The sequence below is a fragment of the Tiliqua scincoides genome, chromosome 2, assembly GCF_035046505.1.
Source record: "Tiliqua scincoides isolate rTilSci1 chromosome 2, rTilSci1.hap2, whole genome shotgun sequence".
In the NCBI taxonomy this organism is placed as follows: domain Eukaryota; kingdom Metazoa; phylum Chordata; class Lepidosauria; order Squamata; family Scincidae; genus Tiliqua; species Tiliqua scincoides.
In genome coordinates, this window is record NC_089822.1 from 252,049,765 (window position 1) to 252,072,069 (window position 22,305).

At 47.8% G+C, this 22,305-nt stretch overlaps 1 protein-coding gene across 1 annotated transcript; it reads right to left on the bottom strand.

Annotated features, from left to right (window-relative positions):
• Positions 1 to 2,006: 2,006 nt before the first annotated feature.
• LOC136639049 (C-type lectin domain family 2 member D3-like) lies at positions 2,007 to 6,465 on the bottom strand. Its single transcript, XM_066613075.1, has 4 exons — positions 6,447 to 6,465; positions 4,398 to 4,534; positions 2,881 to 2,984; positions 2,007 to 2,142 (listed from the first exon to the last, which is right to left on the bottom strand). Exons 1-4 carry the CDS (start codon positions 6,463 to 6,465, stop codon positions 2,007 to 2,009), a joined length of 396 nt encoding a protein of 131 aa, XP_066469172.1.
• Between the last annotated feature and the right edge of the window lie 15,840 nt (positions 6,466 to 22,305).

The following is a 22,305-nucleotide window of genomic DNA, read 5'->3' on the forward strand; positions in this document are numbered from 1 at the left end:
CAGATATTCTTATTAGAGAAAGCAGAAAAAATTCCCATGACACCTGGCACTAGTGAAAGCTATTTTAGCACAATTGCTAAGAACCTGAGCAGGACTGAGACACCATCTCTTGGTACATGAAGGGGTACACCAGGTGCCTCCTCCTCTATCTGGTGGCGCTCTAATCCAGTGGTCTTCAACCTTTTTCATTCCTCTGAGTTGCCACAACACCACAACTGAGGCTTCATGACCCCACTAGGGTCCTCACCCCAGGTTGAAGAACATGGTTCTAACAGGTGTAATTGATGCAAGTCCTGGTTAGTGGTTACTCTTGCCAGATATTGTGAATTGTGGAGAGATGATGGGGGGGGCACGGCCTTTGAGAGGAATTTTATCAGGGGGTACAAAGTTTCTTTTGGGCCCCTTCCCAAAGGGGGAGGGGGTAAACGAGGGGGGAGGGCAGCAACGGGGGGCAGAATAAATATAAATAAATAAAAGAGGATATGAAAGTACATTCGATTTGAACATACTTATTTATGCTATAATGCCGTTTAGAAAGAGTTAACAATACAGATAAGGAGAAATAATTCCCATTGTTTCACGTTGTCATGTTGTTCATTGCAGTGGAGGGCTCTCTCCTTTCGGTTAAATGGAAAACACAGGGAGCATGGGGAAGGTTTGGGAGGTGGGTTGGCTGTGCTGAGCTCTCAGGAACCTGTAAGACTCAGGGCCCCCTCCTCTGGCTCCAGGGCCCCCTTTCGGACCCCGGGCCCAGGTACAAATTACCCCTTTTACCCCTCTCCTAGGCCCTGGGGGGGGGACCTGTTTGTTCATTAAGAAATGGATAAAGTATACCCAGGCATAGGGGGATAGGGGAATGTCAGCTAACCACACCCCCTGGTTATGATGTGCTCAATAGCCACAACCCCTGCTGTCCTTATTTCAGTGTTTGTCTGCAGAGAATTTGGGGAGAGACCTGTGATTTGAAACCTTGCCTGCCCAGTGTTCCAACTTACGGGGAGAAGTGTTCCCTAGATTCTGTTTCTGCAGACAAGTGCTGAATAATAAGGGGATAGCAAAGCGCATTGCCATGAAGCATCAGTGCTGGGGAGTGGGAGTGTCTGCCTACAGCCAGTGCTCTCTCTTCACTCTCTCCCTGGGAAGAAAGACAAAAGTGGATCCAAGTAGACCCACTTAAATTTAAAAGGGTCTTCATGAACTTGTGCAGAATTCTGCCAGTTTCACCATCAAATAACAAAATCACATCCATGTCCTCAGATGTCACCATAAAAATCTTGGATCTGGTCCTTCTTATCAATACAATTTAAACTAAGAGCCATTCTACATATTCTACAGAATGAGATGGTATTTATATATAAGAAAATGAGGGCCCAATGCTATCCAATTTTCCAATGCTGGTGCAGCTGCAATGCAGCCTTGAGGAAAGGGAACAAATGTTCCCTTACCTGGAGGAGGCCTCCATGATAGCCGCCCCCCACCACAAAATGCAATGCATGCACCATTGGCATGGCTGCACCAGCACTGGAAAATTGGATAGAATTGGGCCCCCAGTCCGCATCATCACTGCAGTTTGGTACGTTATGATAGGAGACATGGATGCAAGAAAAAAAGAACTAGGATACCCTGATAAACTAGCTTACTACATGCAGACCCTCAAAGAGGTGAAAAATGTAGTTCAAACTAAGAGAAGCCTTAGTTACCAGTTACCAGTAGCCTAAGGCTGGGCATTCATTTGACGCCTTCTTTACCAGAGCTCTATCACTGACTAAAAATATTTTTTTTCAACATATTTGGTTTCTCTGCTTCTTGATATTTTCAATCATTCTGATTATTTTACATTTTGTTCTTTAGGTTGCTTTTAAACATTATTTTTAATTGATCATATTACATTATTTATATTATTTGTATAAGCTGCCTAGAGTGCTTCTGTTTGGAAGTGGAAAGGGGAGATAAACATTTTCTAATAAATATAAATACACAGCTATACAGACAGAGAACTAAGACCTTCAATTCAAGATAGTTTTTTTTTTCCGTAGGGAAGGCTCTTCTCTTTTGTCTCTTTGCTTGAAGAATGGCGGACGTGTGTGGGCCTGCTCCGTCTTCATTTGTTTTTTGGAACTCAAAAATCCCTTGGGAGACATTCTTCAAACAAAAAGACAGATCAAACACATAAGCAGAGTTTATGCCACCCATTTAATCTGACATCTGAAGCTGTCCATTGATATCAATGGTGCTAACACCACCGCAGGGCCCACTGGCTTGTCGGTCTCCTTTCATAGAACTCCTACTCCTTGTATAAGCATCAGGCTGGCTGCAGATCCACTTCCTTGCTATTTGGCAATCAGAGGACACAGCAAAGCCAGTGCTCAGAAATGCACAGTCTCCAATTTCTCCTTTCACTTCTAATCTGTAACAAAAGCACCAAGGTAATAGTGGAGTCAGACCAGGCTACTTCACAGATCGGAGAAGACAATCAAAAACATATTAGTCGGAGCAAGGTGTATTGCAGTTCCATTCCTTAAAGATCCTGCATTCAACCCCCAAAAGCTTCTGCCCTCTGCTTACTCCTTATTTAGAAGATAGGGTTTTCAGATGATATAACCCTCTACCGCTTCCTGCCCATGCCCTGCACCAATCTACCAGGGGTCAGGGGTTGTTGTGAGGCTGGTGGTACATGGCCACTCACTGTTAGTGACAGTGGCCCAGCTGCATTGATTGGCATGTTGCCTTTTGTGACAGCCATAAAGGGCATTGCACTGCCAGAACACTACTTACGGCAGCACAAGGCTCCAGTATTGGGGCCCCTAAGTGAATTGCCAACCTGATCCTATTTTGCAACTTCCACTTCAGAGCCCTTACACTGAAAAAACGAGGACTCACAAATTGTTGAATTCTGTCCCATCTGTCCATTTCCAGGTCTGGTGAGAATCCTTCCGCAATCCAATCCAATGACCGGTAGTGCCCATGTAATGCAGTACGAATACCTGAGATGCACACAAAGACAGTATCTTCAGAAGAGGCCTTCTTCATTTTCCTGCCTTTTAGTTATGCTCATTACTAATTGTTTGAGTGGTGCCCACTGTGTTCTGTATTTGAAATGCCCAGAAGTTTTAATAATAATAATAATAATAATAATAATAATAATAATAATACAGGTATTTCTATACCGCCTTTCTAGGTCCTCAGATTTCTCCTTGGACTTTATTCAAGGTGGTTTACATGGGCAGGCAATTTAAATTCCCGTAGGGATTTTTACAATTTGAAAGAAGGTTTCTATCTTTCAAGAAACCACAACATTCAGATGTTACTGTCTTGATCTGGCCGCACATTCTGGCCTCTATCCTCCCACGCTCAGAGCAGATGGAATAACTCGGCTCAGCTTGTCAGCTGCTTCAAGGTCGCATGGTGCCGGTGGCCTCGAACTGGCGACCTTCGGATGTTATCTTCAGGCAAATGGAGGCTCAACCCTCTAGACCAGACCTCCTGCCCTGTTTTAAAGTTTAAAGTTTTAAAGATTTTATCAGATGGAAGAGGAAAGGGTTAAGGACTGAGAGACATGTGCTGGGGTTTAGCTTTGAAAATGCTAGTGGGAATGGAAATGCAAGAAAGGTAAGACCCAGGAAGGCACAGGAAAGGCTTGCCCAAAGAGGAGGAAGAAGAAAGGCAGATGAGAACAAGGAATTAATTGGAGAAAAGGTACTTGGTGATGTAATATAGCCGAAAACTCGGAAAAAGGATTGGAGAAAACTCTTAGGCTTATGCTCACAGTGTTTATGACGGCTGAGGAAGTAGATTAAATACTGCACCTCCACCTACGTCAAGCAGAATGGTAGATTTGTTGACATTTTATTAGCACAGATTTTATTACAGATATCACAATTATTACTATTTTAATTTTATTACTATTAATTACTATTATGATTACTATGACTACACTATTAATTGCTGTTTTATTATTAATTAATGGTTTTATTAATTATTATTATTTACACTATTAATTAACTGTTTTATTACTATCAATTACTTTTGCTCTTATTAATATTACAAATTCAGTAATAGGGTGAAGTCACAAAGCAGAAGAACCACCGGATGGCAGAGGAAGTGCGGAGGTGGGAGAGACAGCAGTGGCAGCAGTGGTGATCTCATCCTCCCATGCTGCAGCATGGCTGCTGCCTCCATAACTCTTCCACCTGCACTTCTCCAAAACCAGCCATGCAGAAAGTATCCTGAGTGAAAGCAGTTCTTCCACTCCCAAGATCCTCCATGCCCAAGATGTTCTGAAGACATGAAGGGGGCTTGGGAGGTAAGGAGATGGAAGTTCTCTTCCTGATGACTCTCCTTCATCAGGAATAATCTCACATTCTTCAAATCTTCCCAAATGTATCTATGGGTCTCACCTTTTCTGGCTGACTCTCTAATACCACCATGGAGGAGTCAGAAGCAGCGCAAAAGCTCTGGCCAGAAGTCCAGCTTCTTTCTTCTTCTGAGAAAAAATAGCATTTCCCTTCATAGTTCAACCAGTTGGCTGGACATGCTACAAGCAAAGGCACAGGAGGGTGCTGCTTTTCAGACTTCTGTTCCACTATAAAACAGGAAAAGTTTTCCTTTGAACTTGAAGCATGTCTCTTCGTGTGGATCAATGGGATCAAATAGATCATCTTACTAACCCAATTATGATATGGCGGTGGAGATGTGGGGAAGAAGCAAGGAACACAGCCTCTGAACCTAACCTTCTCTGACAGACTTGAGTGCCTTTTGGAACACAAAATAGTTTGGTTGTCACCAGCAAGGGACTTGGCCAAAAAAGGCGGGTAAAACTAGAGTTCCCTTTCTAACCCACTTTCTGTCTGGGGTGAGTCCAAAAGATCAGGATTCCCACAGCACAAAGGTTAATGACATCTGGGGAGCCAACTGATCAGGCTCATCCCAACCCCTTTGCACCCAGGTTTGCCCCTCATAGCAGTAGCCTCAAGTAGCCATCACAGGCAAAGGGAAATAGCTCTTTGCAGGAGTAACAGGCAAGGCCTTTATCAGAAGAGAAAGTGTTTATTAAGAACCACTGGCATACCTGGGGGGACCAGGGGACAAATGCTCCAGGGTGCCACCCAGCATGGGCAGTGCTGTGACCCCTCCCTCCTGCCGCTCATTTTTTTAAAAAAATAGGCCTTTCCAGACATTCCAAAGCCTTTTGAAATGATATTTTTACCTGTTCTGGAGGCCTCAGAAGGCCCTCTAAATGCCTGCAGATGTGCCCATTCAGGGGTGAGGCAGCATGGGGAGGCAGCACATTGTGGTCTGGCCCCGGTCAGCACAGGGCCAGGATCGCAATTGTTAAGGGCAGTAAAAACCAAAAGAGAAACAGGTAAGGGTAACAGGTACCTTCCTGTCTTTGCCAAACTGATCACCCACATTTACATTTACTGTTTGACACAAAACCTTCAGCTGTAAATAGTAACTACCTAACAAACTGAGATTTCAGCAGAGAGCTATGAGGGTGACGTTCAGACCTTCATTACGAACCCAGATTGTTTGGTCAGAGTTTTTAAAGTCATAGCACATTCTTATCATTGACAGAAAGGTTGAAAAATGCTTCTGAAAAAGCAATTTTGTTCTTCTGGTGGTTGCATTCTGTTGATCAAGAGGTTAACTTGATGGTTTAATGTTTCAATCATTTGCACAATTTTTGGTCAATTCATCTCCATTTCCCTTGCCATTTCTCTCCTTTATTCTTGCATAAACAAAGGGATCCCCCTTTTAGAAAGACTGCCTGTCACTCTCTTGCTATTTTTGCTCTTTTGCTCTTATTTTTGCTCTTTTGCTATTTTTACACAAGACCACTCCCTTCCTTCCTTCTTCTCAACTGCTGCAGCATAGTCCTGGTTTACTCCTCTTGTTCCCTCTCAGTCCTTCTTCACAGAAAGGTCATGACCAGAAGTGATATCATGCAGTAGGAAAATTTTGAACAATCCTAGGCTGCAATCCTACCCACACTTACCCAGGAGTAAGTCCCATTTACTATCATTGTTAAAAGAATATACATAGTAGCCTGTTAAAAGTACAGGTCTGTAACATTTCCCCAAATGCAATCACATACCATGGTAGCATCAAGCAAAATATATTAAAAATAAACTATTGAAATAAATGGGGACCCACCTGAAATTGACTCATAACCCACCTAGTGGGGCCTGACCCACAGTTTGAGAAACATTTAAGGAACACTCTCAGACCTGGTCCAAGCTGGTGCACTGTGTCAATGAATAAAAGTTCCTTTAAGATGTGCATCTGATCAGAGTGTAGCTGTTTCAGTGAACACATGGACAGATGTACCCAGGAGAGTTCAGCTAAAATTGGCCTTAGAAGCCAAAATGCTGAAATTTAAAGTGAATCAGTGGCACCATTATTGTAACGTCAGTGACTGAGAATCAGAAGAGAGCCAGAACACTCACCAAGGCACCTCACAGTCATGATGATGAATGGTATTACCAGGGCAAAGATGAAGAGCGAGATAATGATATAGCAGTGCTTAGAGTGACTTCCTGAAAGCAAACAGTAAACAGTGCTGGTGACAACATGCACAGAGAGGTAAAGAGAATGTAGCATTTTTTTAAAAATGTGGAACTAATATGTTTCTATGCCGGTCACAGGATGATCAAACACAATGATCTAAAACCTACAGGGGGGTGATTGTGCACACTGAATTAAAGAGTTCATATTCTGCAGCCTGAACCACCTGATGCCAATTCAGTAAGTGTGCGCATACTTACGCATTTATTTTGACACAATTCCTTTTCCTGCTGTTCCCATGGGAAGAGTGGGGAATTACACGGAACATGGATGCAGAAATCCCTGAAGTTCTAATTATTGTGTCATGAAGGTGGAATTTTTGCTTTGCTGCCATATTTACATAGAACCGTTTGCGGCACAGTCCTGGGTATTAGTTGGATGGAGAGTCCAGTGCATTTGGGTGAGAAGCGTGACCCTCAAACTCACTGAAGTTCCGTAACCCTGGCTTGACTGGTGAAAAGGCAATTCCGGTGGCACGTGTATTAGCACGCCACCGGCGTTTACCCTGCCCGCCCACGAGACACAGGAAGGGCCAGCCTCGCAGCCGATTGGCTGGGGGCTAATTGGTCTGGGGCCACGTGCAGGCTGCTCAGAGAAGCCCGCGCAGTCGGGACCAGGCAGCGGTCAGGGAAGGACCTCTTGCACGCTGCTCCCCGACTCAGGCCACGTTGCTGGGGCCTCGAGCCCAGCAGACTTGGCTGCGGGCGCCCGCCTGCCCGCCTGCCCTCTCGGCTTACCTGTGGGCAGCGAGCGGTTGCTGGTGGTGTTGCCTGGGTTGGGCTTCTTGGCTGGGTTGCGGTGGGCTGCCTTGCAGGGGCGGCGGTCCAGCTGCGCCCCTCTTTGGCCTCGTGTGTGCGGCTGGTGTGCCCACGCCTCCAGTGGGCTTGGTGTGCCTTGGGGCTGGTGCTTGGCTGCTCTCCTCCAGGCTGCTGGCTGCGCTCAGCGAGAGCGCTCAGCGGGAGCCGCTGAGCGCCCGACCTCCCCCCCACCTCCCTCACTCAGTGCCCGACCCCCCCCACCTCCCCAGGGTAGTTTGGGTGGCCAGCGCTTGGACGCCTGGCAGCTCTGCACGGGTCAGTGTTTGAGCCTGCTGGTCGTTTGGGGTGCCTGTGGGAAACGGGTCGCCTGCTTGGTGTGCAGGCGCCCCGTGGGAGCGCTGTTTGGGCGCGTGCCTGGCTGCAGCTGGTGCCTGCCGCCCTTGGGGTTGCTCTGCCTCCTGCCCCGCTGCTTGTTGAGCCTGCTGGCAGAGGCACCAGGAGCTTTTCTCCGCACCTTCCTCCGTGTGTTTGGGGCTTTCAGGGCGTCACCGCCTCCTCCCCAGCACATAGTATGGAAGAGCATTTTGCCAGGAGTTTGCTTCCTTTGCTTGCCTATAAGGCCTGCTGGCTGAGTGGTGTTTTACACTCAACATTGAGTAAAGCTAAGCAGAGTCAGCTGTGGTTTAGAATTGGATGGGAGACCGCAAGTTGAATAGTTGTTTTGCTGTGTCATTTGCATGCTAGTTTAAAAAAAAGAAAAAAAAAGAGAGAAAAAAAAAAGGGGGGGGAGAGGAAAGAAAATAAGAAGTTGATTGGATAAATAAATAAAGAGGTGAGATTAAAAATAATAATAATATTAATAAAAATAATAAATAATAATAATAAAAAAAAATTTAATTTAAAAAAAAAAAACACAACGAAACAAACAAACAAAAAAAACCAAATTCCATAATTAAGGAAGTTGTAGTTAAAATATAAATTAATAACAAAACAAAACAAAACAAAAAAAGAAAATTAATGATTGTTAAATAATAAGACGGTCATGATAAATAAGACTTCAATCTTGTCTACACTTTCCTGGGAGTAAGCCCCATTGACTATAATGGGACTTACTTCTGAGTAGACATGCATAGGACTGGGCTCTCAGAAATAATATATATATATTTCTCTAATAGAAATATATTGGAGGGGTGAGAGGTGGCTGTCAGTTGCCACCACTCCCCCCCCCAGGTTTTTTGTTGAGACGTCTGTATGCCCAATGAGGAATAAGAAATCAGGGGGGAAGGCCCCCCCCAGCTCGCACTGATTTCTTCCTCAGAGGAGGAGGATGATACAGCTGAGCTGTGGGCTCTGGTTGCACAGGCAGAAGCTTTTAAGAAGGAGAGTGCAATGTGCAAACGCTGGTTTGGGTGATGGTCAATGCATCAGGCGCTTCCCTCCCCAGGGAGGTCTACCAGGAAGGGACGTGGGGCGAACCTAACGCAAATCCTCTCTTCCAGAGTAACCATTGGAGGAGCCTAAGGAGTGACAGGCTCCAGCCAGACCTCCGGTTGTGCAAGCACAGTGGGACCCTGATGAGCAGCAGCAGCCACAGGTGGCATCTTCCCAGGTTCCTGGGTAGGGACAGTTCAGGTTCTTATCTGTGGGCACTCCATCATTTTCTGGGCACAGAAGAGATTAACCACTTTGGACAAGCTCATTGAGCGACAGGCTCCGGGACCTCCAGTTGTTCAGGTACAGGCATCGGATCTTGATGGTCTCTGGTGTCCCTTACAGCCTGGCTCCTTATGCTGATGTCCTGTATGGTGTTTTCTCTCAGGGAGCCACGGAAGGGTCAGGTGAATGTCCACGAGTGGCCTAGTGGGATGTGGCCCTGCCTTTGGGTGGTCAACTCGCCTTGGCAGTTAAAGGAAAATTTAGCAGGGCGAGTTTGTTACTGTGTTTAGTTTATTGTGTGAGCAACCTGAGCCAGCCTTGAAGGCGGGTGACCCAGTGCCTGTCCCTCAAGTGGGGTGAAGGCAGAAAAATTGATAAAAATTGGAATAATTGGTCGACCTGATATTTATGCTGCAGTAGTTATTCTAATGTAGGCAGCACGGGCAGCTGCACCTTAAGTACCTGGATATTATCCCCTCGACTGGCAGATTTCAGAGCAGGATTGTGGGTTCAAATTATCTGGCTGGCCCAGTCCAATTTGGGCGATTGATCCTTAGTGGGCATTTGCTCTGGGCGCAGCCGGGCCAGTGGCAGGGATGTTAGGAGTGTGATGCATTCACCCTCCGCTCCTGCTATGAGTTTAACTCCATGGGGCGGGGCGGCAGGGCAGGTTGCACCCTTGCACATGTCAGCGGGCAGTACAACGGCCAGCACTCGGTGTCCGTGTGCCCCGAGTTGGCAGGATTTAGGAGGAGTCCCAGGCTCCGAGCTGGGCAGGCCAAAAGTGGGGGTGGTCAGCCCCCTCAAGCTGGGAAGGTGGCCCACCCTGATTAGAGTAGAGGTGTTGGCTGTATTTTGTAGGGGTATCCTAAGTTTTCAGACGCTCAATCATTAGTTGAAGGTAGTGACAAGGGATTCAGATTCCTGTGGCCCCTCCCTCCAGGTCTACCTGGGCCAGGAATCTCCTGTCGGTAAAGGGTATGGAAGGAACAGTTTAAGCTAAGATAGATAAGGAATAGGGAGCCGGCCATCTGGTGGGCCCCTTTAAGTCTCCTCAGTTTCCCAATGTTTAGGTGTTCCCGTTACGTGTAGTTCCTAGAAGGTCCCTGGACCTTCCCTCTCATTCACCATCTGTCCTATCCTTATGGGGGTTCAGTTAGTGATAGGATCCCTGCACACCTTAGTTCATTATGATATATTCTTTGGACCAAGCTATCAGGGTAGTACGTGGCTGTGGCCTTGACGCCCTTATGGCCAAGGCGGATATTGTGTCTACAGTCAGACTCTTGCCCGTCCACCCTGATGATTTTTGTTTGCTTGGTTTTCAGTTTAATGGTTCCTTATATCTGGATAAAGTGCTACCAATGGGATGCGCAATTTCCTGTGCCCTTTCGAGAAATCTGCCTCCCTTATGGGGTGGTTAGTGGTGAGCAGAGCACGACTCGCCTCAATGGTCTATTATTTTGAGGGGCCCGCAACTACCCTTACGTTTTTGGTATTGAATTAGACACTGTACAGCGGTGCAGTAGGCCGCCTGGCAACAGGTTGGTTAGGCTGCAGCAGCTAATACGTGCTGGCCTCCAGGCTCCGAAATTGTCCTAGAGACATTTGCAGGTTCTCGTGGGGCATCTGAATTTTGCCTGCAGGGTAGTTGCCCCTGGCCAGGCCTTTTTTCAGGGGCTGCATGCCTGCATGGCGGGTATTAGAGGCTTCACCATCGCCTGCGGATCACCCAGGACATGAAGGCAGATTGGGTAATCTGGTTACAGTTTTGGAGTTTTATAATGGTGTATCCTTTTGGCAGCAGGAGTGTTTACTTGGGGCGGGGCTGCAAGTTCACTCTGATGTTGCGGGTGGTTTTGGATTTGGAGTTATTTTAGAGAGAGATGGTGTTCTGCCCCTTGGCCGGATACATGGGTTTCAGAAGGGGTTATTGTAGACATGATTTTTTAGGGCTGTCCCCCCCCTTGCGGTGGCAGTTCAATTATGGGCAGAGGAATTTGCCAACTCCACTGTGCGTTTCTGGTGCGACAACCAAGCTGTGGTTTTTGTCGTTAACCAGCAGACGTCCCGGTCCCCACAGGTAATGGGACTGGTGAGGGTGTTTGTTTTGCATTGCCTTAAGATTAACACCTTGTTTTTCATTAGGCACATCCAGGGTCTTGATAACGGCATAGCCGACACCCTATCTCGTTTTTTAGGTGAAGCATTTCCGGCAGCTGGCTCCAGGGGTGCAGCGGGATCCCGACCCGATGCCTCTTTGGCTTAGGACCCTTGGCTGTGCAGAGCGCAGCATGTAATTTTGTCTGCGCTTGCGCCGTCTACCTTCACAGCTATCAAAGGGCGGCAAGGGAATTTGAGGCCTTTTGGGCAGCCCTGGCTGTACCCCAAGTCTGGCCTATTCCGCCAGAACACCTGATGCGGTTCTTTTATACCTGCAGGGCATTAACGTATCGTGTGGGTCTTTATCAGTGTACTTGGCGGCATTGGCGTTCTGTGCCAAGGCCTCAAGTTTTGCTGATGCTGGTCTTGTTTGGCTGCACGTCCTGTGGTTTGGGATGCCTTGTTCTGTCATGTTGATGCCTCACCTGTTATGTTTTTCCAGTTAGGATCCTTTTTCGCAGGGCAGTGGCGGACCTGGGGTTTTGGACGGAAGATTACGGCCTGCACTCTTTCAGGATTGGGGCTGCATCGGCTACAGCTGATATCGGCCTCCCAGCCCGGGACATTCAGAGGATTGGCCGTTGGCGCTCCTGCGCATTTTCGTATTACGTCAGAGAGCCTGACAAGCGCTGAGCGGGATTCGCTCGGCTATTCCCCCTCGCCCTGGTGGTAGGGGCGAGGGGTGATGCAGATACCACAGAAATTTCCAGGCGCGGCCTGTGACAGCGGTTGGGCGCTCTTTATACTGGCATTGCCAGGTGTTTATAGTGGCACTGCCACAAGTTCCTGTATTGCATGCTATATTTCCGGGCTTGTCCCGTGACAGCGGTTGGGCGCTCTTTATACTGGCATTGCCAGAAGTTTATAGTGGCACTGCCACATGTTCCTGTTTTGCATGCTATATTTCCGGGCTCGTCCCGTGACAGCGGTTGGGCGCTCACTTGCACTGACTTTGCCAGGTGCTATATGGTTAAGTGATGCATGTTTCTGGAATTGTGATTCCTGTTTTCCTGTCCACAGGTTCCAGGGCGGGAGCAGTTCGGGTCATTATCTTCAGCCACTCCATCGTTTCTGGGCAAGGAAGAGGGCGGTATCCAGTAGCTTTGGCATGCAGTTGCAGCTTGGTTCCTTGGCTACTGTGCATTGGGTTGCACGGCGGGGAATGCTGTGGGATCAGCTTCTTCCTGCTTTTTATGAGTTTGTGCATGCCCATGCCCAGCCTCACATTGTTGTTATACTTTTGGGAGGGAACGACCTGGGCCAGAGGACGACTCTGTCCTTGAGGCTTCAGGCCTACAGCGATATTCTCCACATTAATCAGCATCTTGCAGGACGGTCATCTTATGGTCTGACCTCTTGCCTCACAGTGTTTGGTGTTATGCCTCTGATGTTAAAAAGATTGAACTGGATAGGACGAAGGTAAATTCATATGTGAGGCGGGCGGTACCCCTTTACAGAGTCGGTGTCATTTATCACCCAGGCATCAGCTATGATGCGCCCCAGTTGTTCAGAAGCGATGGAGTACACCTTTTGGTGTTGGGCAATTATCCTTTTCTTCTTGAATTGCAACTGGGCCTGCGGAAATTTGTTTCCGTGTGGGGCGGTGGGGCCAAGCGCTAGGCTGACCCCCCGGGTGGCAGGTGTCGTGCGGGTTTTGGGTAGGTAAGGTCATATCGGTGTACACCGCAGGGTGGCAAGGGCCGGGTGGACTCCACGCTTGGTCATGCTGGCATTCCCGGCTGGGTGGCGCAGGCTGGATGAACCTCGGCCTGGTGGTAAAGGCGCACCGCGGGTTCGCTCGGGTGGCCTGAGCTAGCCTGCCACCCTGCCCCTTCGGGGTGACAATGAAGGGGGCGGCAGGCTTGTACTGACGCTGCCCTGAGTCTGGTGTGGTCGCCCAAATCACTATAGGGGGAAGTAGACGGGCAGCTCCGTTTCCCCCATGTAGAACCCGCATGACTTATTTGTTAGGCCCTGTTGCAATCTGAAGTATATTTAAATAGTTAATAAAGTGGCCCTTTGTACCATATACCCTTGCCTGTGTCTTTATTGGGGGGTGCTGGGTAATTCCGGTGGCACGTGTATTAGCACGCCACCGGCGTTTACCCTGCCCGCCCACGAGACACAGGAAGGGCCAGCCTCGCAGCCGATTGGCTGGGGGCTAATTGGTCTGGGGCCACGTGCAGGCTGCTCAGAGAAGCCCGCGCAGTCGGGACCAGGCAGCGGTCACCCACCCGCCCACCCTTTCACAGTCCGAGACTAGCTGGTCGCCTTCTGGGGCCGGGTAGGAATTTTTGCCATCAGCCTAATTGGCACATCGGTTGATGGTTTTTTGCCTACCCCGGACTGTGGAGTTAGGGGCGGAATGGGGGTTTTCCATAGGTCTTCTTGGTCACTTTAGGCAGGTGTCGTGCGGGTTTTGGGTAGGTAAGGTCATATCGGTGTACACCGCAGGGTGGCAAGGGCCGGGTGGACTCCACGCTTGGTCATGCTGGCATTCCCGGCTGGGTGGCGCAGGCTGGATGAACCTCGGCCTGGTGGTAAAGGCGCACCGCGGGTTCGCTCGGGTGGCCTGAGCTAGCCTGCCACCCTGCCCCTTCGGGGTGACAATGAAGGGGGCGGCAGGCTTGTACTGACGCTGCCCTGAGTCTGGTGTGGTCGCCCAAATCACTATAGGGGGAAGTAGACGGGCAGCTCCGTTTCCCCCATGTAGAACCCGCATGACTTATTTGTTAGGCCCTGTTGCAATCTGAAGTATATTTAAATAGTTAATAAAGTGGCCCTTTGTACCATATACCCTTGCCTGTGTCTTTATTGGGGGGTGCTGGGTAAATGAGATGTGTAAAAAAAAAAATTAAAAAAATCCCAGGCTTCCAACTGCCGATTGTTCTCACTGGGACCTGGGCATCTTTAATATTGACACAGAGATGTCTCCATGCATCATTTTATATATATCTATTATGTCCCTCCTTAGCATTAAGAAATGCAGCCAGAAGTGGGGGCAGGGGGGAGGTGTTGACTCCTGTAAATTATTAATATTAAAAATATTTATATATTACTTTTATCAGGAAAAAGTTCACAAAGCAGCGTATTAGTAATGGCAACCTTCAGTCTCGAAAGACTATGGTATCGCGCTCTGAAAGGTGGTTCTGGCACAGCGTCTAGTGTGGCTGAAAAGGCCAATCCGAGAGTAACAATCCCTTCCACACCAGGAGCAAGTGCAGTCTGTCCCTGGTCTGTCTCCCTGGCTATGGGCCTTCCTTCTTTGCCTCTTAGCCTCAGACTGTTGGCCAAGTGTCTCTTCAAACTGGGAAAGGCCATGTTGCACAGCCTGCCTCCAAGCCTCTTAGCCTCAGACTGTTGGCTGTGTCTCTTCAAACTGGGAAAGGCCATGCTGCACAGCCTGCCTCCAAGCAGGCCACTCAGAGGCCAGGGTTTCCCACTTGTTGAGGTCCATTCCTAAGGCCTTCAGATCCCTCTTGCAGATGTCCTTGTATCACAGCTGTGGTCTGCCTATAGGGCGCTTTCCTTGCACGAGTTCTCTATAGAGGAGATCCTTTGGGATCCGGCCATCATCCATTCTCACGACATGATCGAGCCAACGCAGGCGTCTCTGTTTCAGCAGTGCATACATGCTAGGGATTCCAGCACGTTCCAGGACTGTGTTGTTTGGAACTTTGTCCTGCCAGGTGATGCCGAGAATGCGTCGGAGGTAGCGCATGTGGAAAGCGTTCAGTTTCCTCTCCTGTTGTGAGCGAAGAGTCCATGACTCACTGCAGTACAGAAGTGTACTCAGGACACAAGCTCTGTAGACCTGGATCTTGGTATGTTCCGTCAGCTTCTTGTTGGACCAGACTCTCTTTGTGAGTCTGGAAAACGTGGTAGCTGCTTTACCGAAGTGTTTGTTTAGCTCGGTATCGAGAGAAAGAGTGTCGGAGATCGTTGAGCCAAGGTACACAAAGTCATGGACAACCTCCAGTTCATGTGCAGAGATTGTAATGCAGGGAGGTGAGTCTACATCCTGAACCATGACCTGTGTTTTCTTTAGGCTGATCGTCAGTCCAAAATCTTGGCAGGCCTTGCTAAAACGATCCATGAGCTGCTGGAGATCTTTGGCAGAGTGGGCAATGACAGCTGCATCGTCGGCAAAGAGGAAGTCACGCAGACATTTCAGCTGGACTTTGGACTTTGCTCTCAGTCTGGAGAGGTTGAAGAGCTTTCCGTCTGATCTGGTCCGGAGATAGATGCCTTCTGTTGCAGTTCCAAAGGCATGCTTCAGCAGGACAGCGAAGAAAATCCCAAAGGTTGGTGCAAGAACACAGCCCTGCTTCACGCCACTTCAGATGTCAAAGGGGTCTGATGTGGAGCCATCGAAGACAACAGTGCCCTTCATGTCCTTGTGGAAGGATCTGATGATGCTGAGGAGCCTGGGTGGACATCCAATCTTGGGGAGAATCTTGAAGAGGCCGTCTCTGCTGACCAGGTCGGAAGCCTTTGTGAGATCTATGAAGGCTATAAAGAGTGGCTGTCGTTGTTCCCTGCATTTCTCCTGCAGTTGTCTAAGGGAGAATACCATATCAGTGGTGGACCTGTTGGCTCGGAATCCGCACGCGATCAGCAGCGTATAGTGCAAAACAATCTGAAGCATTCCTGCTCCAGGTGGCTCACAATCTTAAAAAAGAGAGAGAGAGACACAAGCAAACAGGCACTGGAAAAGACTATGCTGAAAGGAACTGGGATATTTACTCTGCCCCTGCCTCTTTGCTCACTTAGCATGGGCAAGTAGCTGGGAAGGAAAGGATTTCAACAGCACCTTTCTCCTTCTCTATCTTCTCCGCTACTTCCCTTAATACAGGAAAGCCTGGAGTGGTGAAAAAGCCACATAAATACAAATAACTTCCTATTCCTGCAGCCCAACCCTATCCTTGGCCAGTCCAGAGCGCACAGCTGCACTGACGCAGCCTCTGCTGTGTGCTATGGGTTGGCTGGGGACTAGACAGCCTGGGAAAGTAAATGTATTTTTTACTTACCTCTCCCCAGGCTGCATGGTCCCCAATGATCATGCTCAGACCTATGCCAGATCTTTGACCGGAGTAAGTCTGAAGAGCCTCTGAAGAGTCTCTCAGGCCAAGAAAGGGGGGATAAGATCCAGCATGCATGGCTACCACCAAGATCCGCCCCTCCCACCCCTGATCTGGACTGATCCTCCTCTGAAGCCAAACTACCTGTGCTGATGCTGGTTCTGCAGCCTGCCACTGCAGGTGCAGTGCTTACTGCCTCCTTTACCATTGATAATGAGCCACCCACTGTCACAGTGGGTCCTGTGATGGTGGCCTGGACCTTACATCGGCAGATTGTGAGAACTTGCAATGTAAGGCCCAGGTAGGACTGGTCCTGTAGTCATCTTTTTCCTTCTGAACTAAGAATCTGCAGATGTATAGCCTTTCCTCAAAGCAGTGGTGTAGCAACGGGGGGGCAGCAGCAGGGGATGAGGTCTGCCACCATAAGAGGGTGCTAAGAGGATGCCAGCATTGCTCCTGCCCTAGCTGCGCCAGCCTCAGACATGCTGTAGCTTGGCTGGCAGCAGACTTAGGTTTTACTGAAGAGCAATGGGCAGGAGAGCCAGAGCTCATGCACCCACCCACACACCTGTGCCTGGCACGCCACAGCTGGCTTCTCCTCTCTCCAACCGTTGAAGCTTAGCAACCCGGAGGTGACTTGATGACAGCATCATGTAACCACCAAAGTTCCAGGCTGTCAAGCTCTGCACTGGGTGTTTCCAACCACAGTGATGACAGACAGAGATTTTTCTATGCAAAGGTAACAGGTGAGAAAATACTGGCTTTGAGATCAAACACTGTAAGCATAATACAAGGAGTACTATATTGTCAGAATTACTTGTCAGAACTGTCAGAACTACTATTGTCAGAATGCCAGATGCAAGGGAGGGCACCAGGATGAGGTCTCTTGTTATCTGGTGTGCTCCCTGGGGCATTTGGTGGGCCGCTGTGAGATACAGGAAGCTGGACTAGATGGGCCTATGGCCTGATCCAGTGGGGCTGTTCTTATCTTCTTATGGAGTGAGGAACTTGGGAGGTCTCACAGTGCAAGCCTATGTATGTCTACTCAGAAATAAGTCCCAGAAGTGTATGGAATTGCAGCCTTACCCTTCCTTCTACCCTGAAGCAATCTTTGAGGCCTTCCAGAGTCAATCACACTTTCTTACATCCAATACAATTAAAGAATGAAACAAAATAAGAGGTGATGAATTGCCTCTCCACTGGAAAAAATGCCAGAGTCCGTCCAAAAATATTGTCTGCAACAGGCTCCCTTCCCTGCTACAATTCAGCTGCTTTGGGCATTTGCTTTGGCATGCAAAAGGCAGGATATAAATTGTTTAAATAAATGAATTGAATAAACCGACAACTTGCAAGCAAATTGTTACAGGCTGCTACATGAAGGTACAGTGTACTGTATCTCTTTTCACTTCCTCTTTCTACTCTGCCCTCTTCAGTTAGTTTAGTCTTTAGTTTTCAGTCTAGCTCCTGGGAGATTCCCAGCCTGGGAAAATTCATTGTTGTATCTGCATTGTAATCGCTTCAGCCACTTCTTCTGCCCAGCCCAGTTTCCATTCAGCTGCTACTTCATGTCTTCCTGTCCCACCAGCTCTCCTCTACACCCTCTACAACCTCTCCTTCTACAGTTGGGAGGACTCCCATAGTGCACAAAGTGACCAGGCTGGGCTTGGTTCAGCTCCTCACCTCCTTCCTACTTGGTGCTGTGGCCACAGCCATTCCCTGTCCCAAACCAAAGCTCTGTGATGCCTCTCATCCCTGCAGTATTTTTTTGCTCCCTTGTCCTCACCTTCATTTCCTGTCCATTTCTGTTTCCCTGCACCGCCAAATCCCACTGCTCACTATCCTTTCCCAGCAAACCCCCATTAACTCATCTCTTCTCTCCTTTTAACGGTCCCCATCACATCTATGTGTGTTTTTCCTTTTTCATGCCAGTCTTTTTTGGCCTCAGAGGCTACAGTGTTCCCTTCATGAGGCAGATCTGCAAATTCAATTATGAGCTGAAGTCAGTGCTGAATAAATGTGCATAATTTATTCAGGCTGCAAAGTAAGAGTCAATCAAATACAAAGTGCTGAAGGAGATCACAAACAAAAGAAAGTGGAGCCTCTTCTGGCAAAAAGAAACATTCTCTGTCTCTCTCCTCTTCTTTCACCTTTGATTCAAGAGGGCACCAGAGGTCCTGACTTTGGATTTGCAATGGCAAACTCGGATCACTTACAATGCTTGTCTTCAATAAGGGGGTGAGCGCCGCAGCTCTGAGTTCTTCTCTGACTCAAATTTGAGTCCAAACTGAAGAACTCTTTCTCTCCCTTGCTCTGCCACCCATCCACCTGTCTACCCACCAACAATTTACCTTTTTGCTGCTTCAGTGGCTCTGCATCCAGCAGAGGCAGATGGGGTGGGAGGAAGCAAAGTTTTGGCCATCTTCTTTCTCTCACTGCCTTTCTTCCCTTCCTCCCTTATCCCAGCTGTGTGAAATGCTGTTTGCCCAGCACTGGTTGCTACGGCCCTAGGAAATGATATTTGATCAGGCCGGTTGGTACTGAGTGCCACATATTAGGGATGTGGTCTCTTACCGCATCCTAACCCCTGCTAACTTAGTAACAGGCACTTTCCAAGTGGGTGCTCCTCTTTTATTTAGCAGGGAGAGAGTAACTGGCCCTCCTCACCCCAGCAGTGTCTTTTCTAGTGGCTGTCTGCTGGTGTTCTTTTGCAGCTTTTTAGATTTTGAGCCCTTTTGGAACAGAGAGCCATTAGTTATTTGATTTTTCTCTGTAAACCACTTTGTGAACTTTTTGTTGAAAAGTGGTATATACTGTTCATCATCATCATCATCATCATCATCATCATCATCATCATCATACCACATACCAGGGTTGCTACCATTCCCTTAACTTCAGGCAGCAGGATTATATGGGGGAAATCACTCCTTCTTGGTATCCCAGTCATATAGGACTTGTAGGTGTACAGGTTGAGACTAATTCGCATGGGTTCCAAGCACTCACATGGATAAAAATTGTACTATAGCTAATCAATTTAAAAAACAAAGTCTCTTTGCTCCAGTGATTGAAAAACAGCCTTGCTGACCTTTTGAATCATTAGAGTAATTAAGAAGACAATCCATCAGCACTTTACTCAGCCCCTCCCTTCACCAATGATCCCTTTCCTTTACTTGCTGGGGGAAGGGAAGGGTCAGAAGGAGAGAGAAGGATTGATGGATTGTTAGCCTGCTGCCCTCTCTCTCTCTCTCTCTCTCTCTCTCTCTCTCTCTCTCTCTCTCTCTCTCATTAAGGAGGCTGTTGTTAAAGGACTGTTCAGTTTTTAAAACTGATTTTAAAGGGATGCATTTTTCCCCTTCTCCAGGGATCAGCACATTCTTTCTCATTTGCAGGGGCCATTCCTGTTGAGTCAAATCCATGTACAAAAAATCTGTGCATAAATAGGACCTGTATATGATAACCTTTAATTGGGCTTGGAATTGAATGGGCAGCCACCAGAGCGTGGGAGAATCAAATCTCCAAGCACTAGTAATTGCACAGGCCACCTCATTCGGTACCAACTGCGGCTTCATGTGGCTTGGGCAGTGGTGTAGTTGCAATTGTTGAAATGCAGGAGCTCTTTGTGATACCCCCATAGCCAGACTACATTCCTGTACCAAAGCCCCCTAACCCAATACAAAAAAAAAAATACCCAATACAAAAAAAATCAGCTTTAAAATTTTTCACTCTGGGTCAGAATGTCTCCCAGATTGAGTCTTGATGAAGTTGCCATTTTTCCTGGAGTTTGTTAAGGGGTGATTGTTTACTAAGCATGTACAGAGTGTTTTTCCTTCATTTAGCAAGCGTACTGATGTCACCCAGCTCCAAAACCTTCTCTCTTTCTGTCTGCTTGCAATGATGACATGAACAAAGCAATCACCTAGTCACTGTGATCAGCTGTGTAGTCCTCATGTAGTCCTCATGTTCCATTTAAGGCAGCTGCTATGTATGCACCAGCAACCCACACACTTGTTTTTGTGTATGCATGCTTGTGGGTTTATAGATTGGGGGGGGGGGAGTCCCAACAAGATGAGTCAATCATGGAAACTGCCCTTGGGGGGGCAGGACTCGATAAAAGTTCAGATAACTTCTACGCACTTCCTCTTATATTCATATGATTTCTGCAGACAGGCCACAGAAATCCACCACCAAATCGCAGATCACATCTGTGCCAATGTGGATTGTACCACAAAAATCTTTGTCTCCCTTCCCCACTTATCCCAGCTGTGTGAAATGCTGTTTGCATGGATGTTAGGAGCCTTGGAAAATGTAACTTTACTCTTCTTTTTCACTCTCCCCCTCTCCATGTCCTTCCCTCTATTTACCAGTTTTGATGGTAGTCATCTTCAGCAGCAAAATTCCAAACTGCATGAGCTTGTCAAAGCACTGGCTGTTTTCCTGCTGGGAATGCCATCGTACCACTGCACTTGTCAGCCACAAATCCTTCTCGGCTGACTGCTACAGAAGACAGAGCTGGTCATTGCAGAAAGGCAAGACTGTATGCAAGAGTCCCCAAGGGTGTCACCAAGTGAGTGAACATTCCTTTATTACATGGACTCTTGCCCTGCTTGAAACAATCAGATAAGATTGTCACGTTATGGCTACCAACTCTGCCAAGAACGCTGAAACGTGTTCATGGAAAGAAAATTGTCAAGGCAGACCATCAGGTTTTTTTACAATCAACAAGGCAACTGTGGTTGGGTGGGAGGATCGCACCCCCCCCAATGGCCCCTCTAATAAATGACCTTCTCCCAAACTCCCGTAGCACACCTGCAGACCACTTGTGGCACACCAATGAGCCACGGCACACTGGTTGAATATTACTGCTCTAACAAGTGGCACTGAAGGTGTTACCAAGACACCTGTCAGGGAACATTCCTTTAATATGTTGATTTCTCCAGACAGTGCAAGAGTCCAATGGCATTATTACTTTATAGCTACTAGTTTTCAGTTGTTGGGAGAAACCTCCCTTGGACGTCAGCCACGTTTTACTATTCCAATTGCTCTGAACATATGTGCTGCAAGACTCAATCCAGAGTCAGAAAATCTCAGTATAAACTGTTTTGCAGGGGCTAGGAATGGCCTCTGCTCTGGGAACTTGGGGGAGCCAGCATCCTTTCACTGTCGCTCAGTCCGAGCTACTGCGTGGTGCTTCTGCTTGTAAGGAGTAACCCACAAGGAATGGGCAGGTGAGCAATAGAAGGGAAACACTCTGGAGTTTCTTCAACAGGACAGTTTATTACTGTGAGATTTATTACTGTGGGACCCTCCTTGCCAGAGTCTTCTCCACCACCTGTGTAATGGTCAAAGGATCCCAGAACTGGCTGTGGAGTGAGGCTGTGTCACTTCCTGCATAACCGTCATTTGGGGGGAAACAATGACAATGGTTTTAGTTCCAAATTGTACTCAGCTCAATCAGTAAAGGAGTAAACAGGACTTTTTAAGGGGGGGGGGGAAGCCACACTGAGAATGCTTTCACAAACATGCCTTTATTTTAGGCTGTTTCGTCCCTACCCCCTGCATGGAAATTAAGGAACAAGCTTTTTCTGTTTCTGTCTGTCATGGACGCTTCAGAAGTCCACGGAGGTAGCAAGAGATACACTGTCTTATGAATACTCTCCTTTTGCCTCCAGCCAACAGAAAACACCAGATTGTATCTTTTTGAAAACAGTGATAAAATTACTTCTTGTTAAAAAGTGACTTGACAAAGGTTGGCTATTTCAGAGATGGGGAGGGGGAGAGGCAACTAGGAGGAAGTTTTTTTTTCTTTTCCGAAAAGTCTCACTATAATTCGAAAAAAGAATGAAGGCGGAGGTGGGGGAGGGGGCTAGCGTCATACTTGAGCCTGCAGTCTCACACTTCCTGGCTGCTTGAGCTAAATTACTCTTCAGACTTTAATATGCATTGGGGAATTAGAGTTTGCTTTCCATTCTGTGGCTTGGAACCCGTCCACTGGAACCTTTGAAACTATGCCTTTGGGGGCATCTGCTTTCGTCTCTGTGAGCAGCAGGCCCAGGTCTTGAACTAAAATCCATTACAGGGTACAAGCC

Coding starts and splice junctions, on each gene's coding strand:
- LOC136639049 (XM_066613075.1), bottom strand. Junction 2,985..4,397: donor TAGAGAGTCAGCCAGAAAAG/GTGAGACCCATA, acceptor TGTGCATCTCAG/GTATTCGTACTGCATTACAT. Junction 2,143..2,880: donor GGGACAGAATTCAACAATTT/GTGAGTCCTCGT, acceptor TTTTGTTTGAAG/AATGTCTCCCAAGGGATTTT.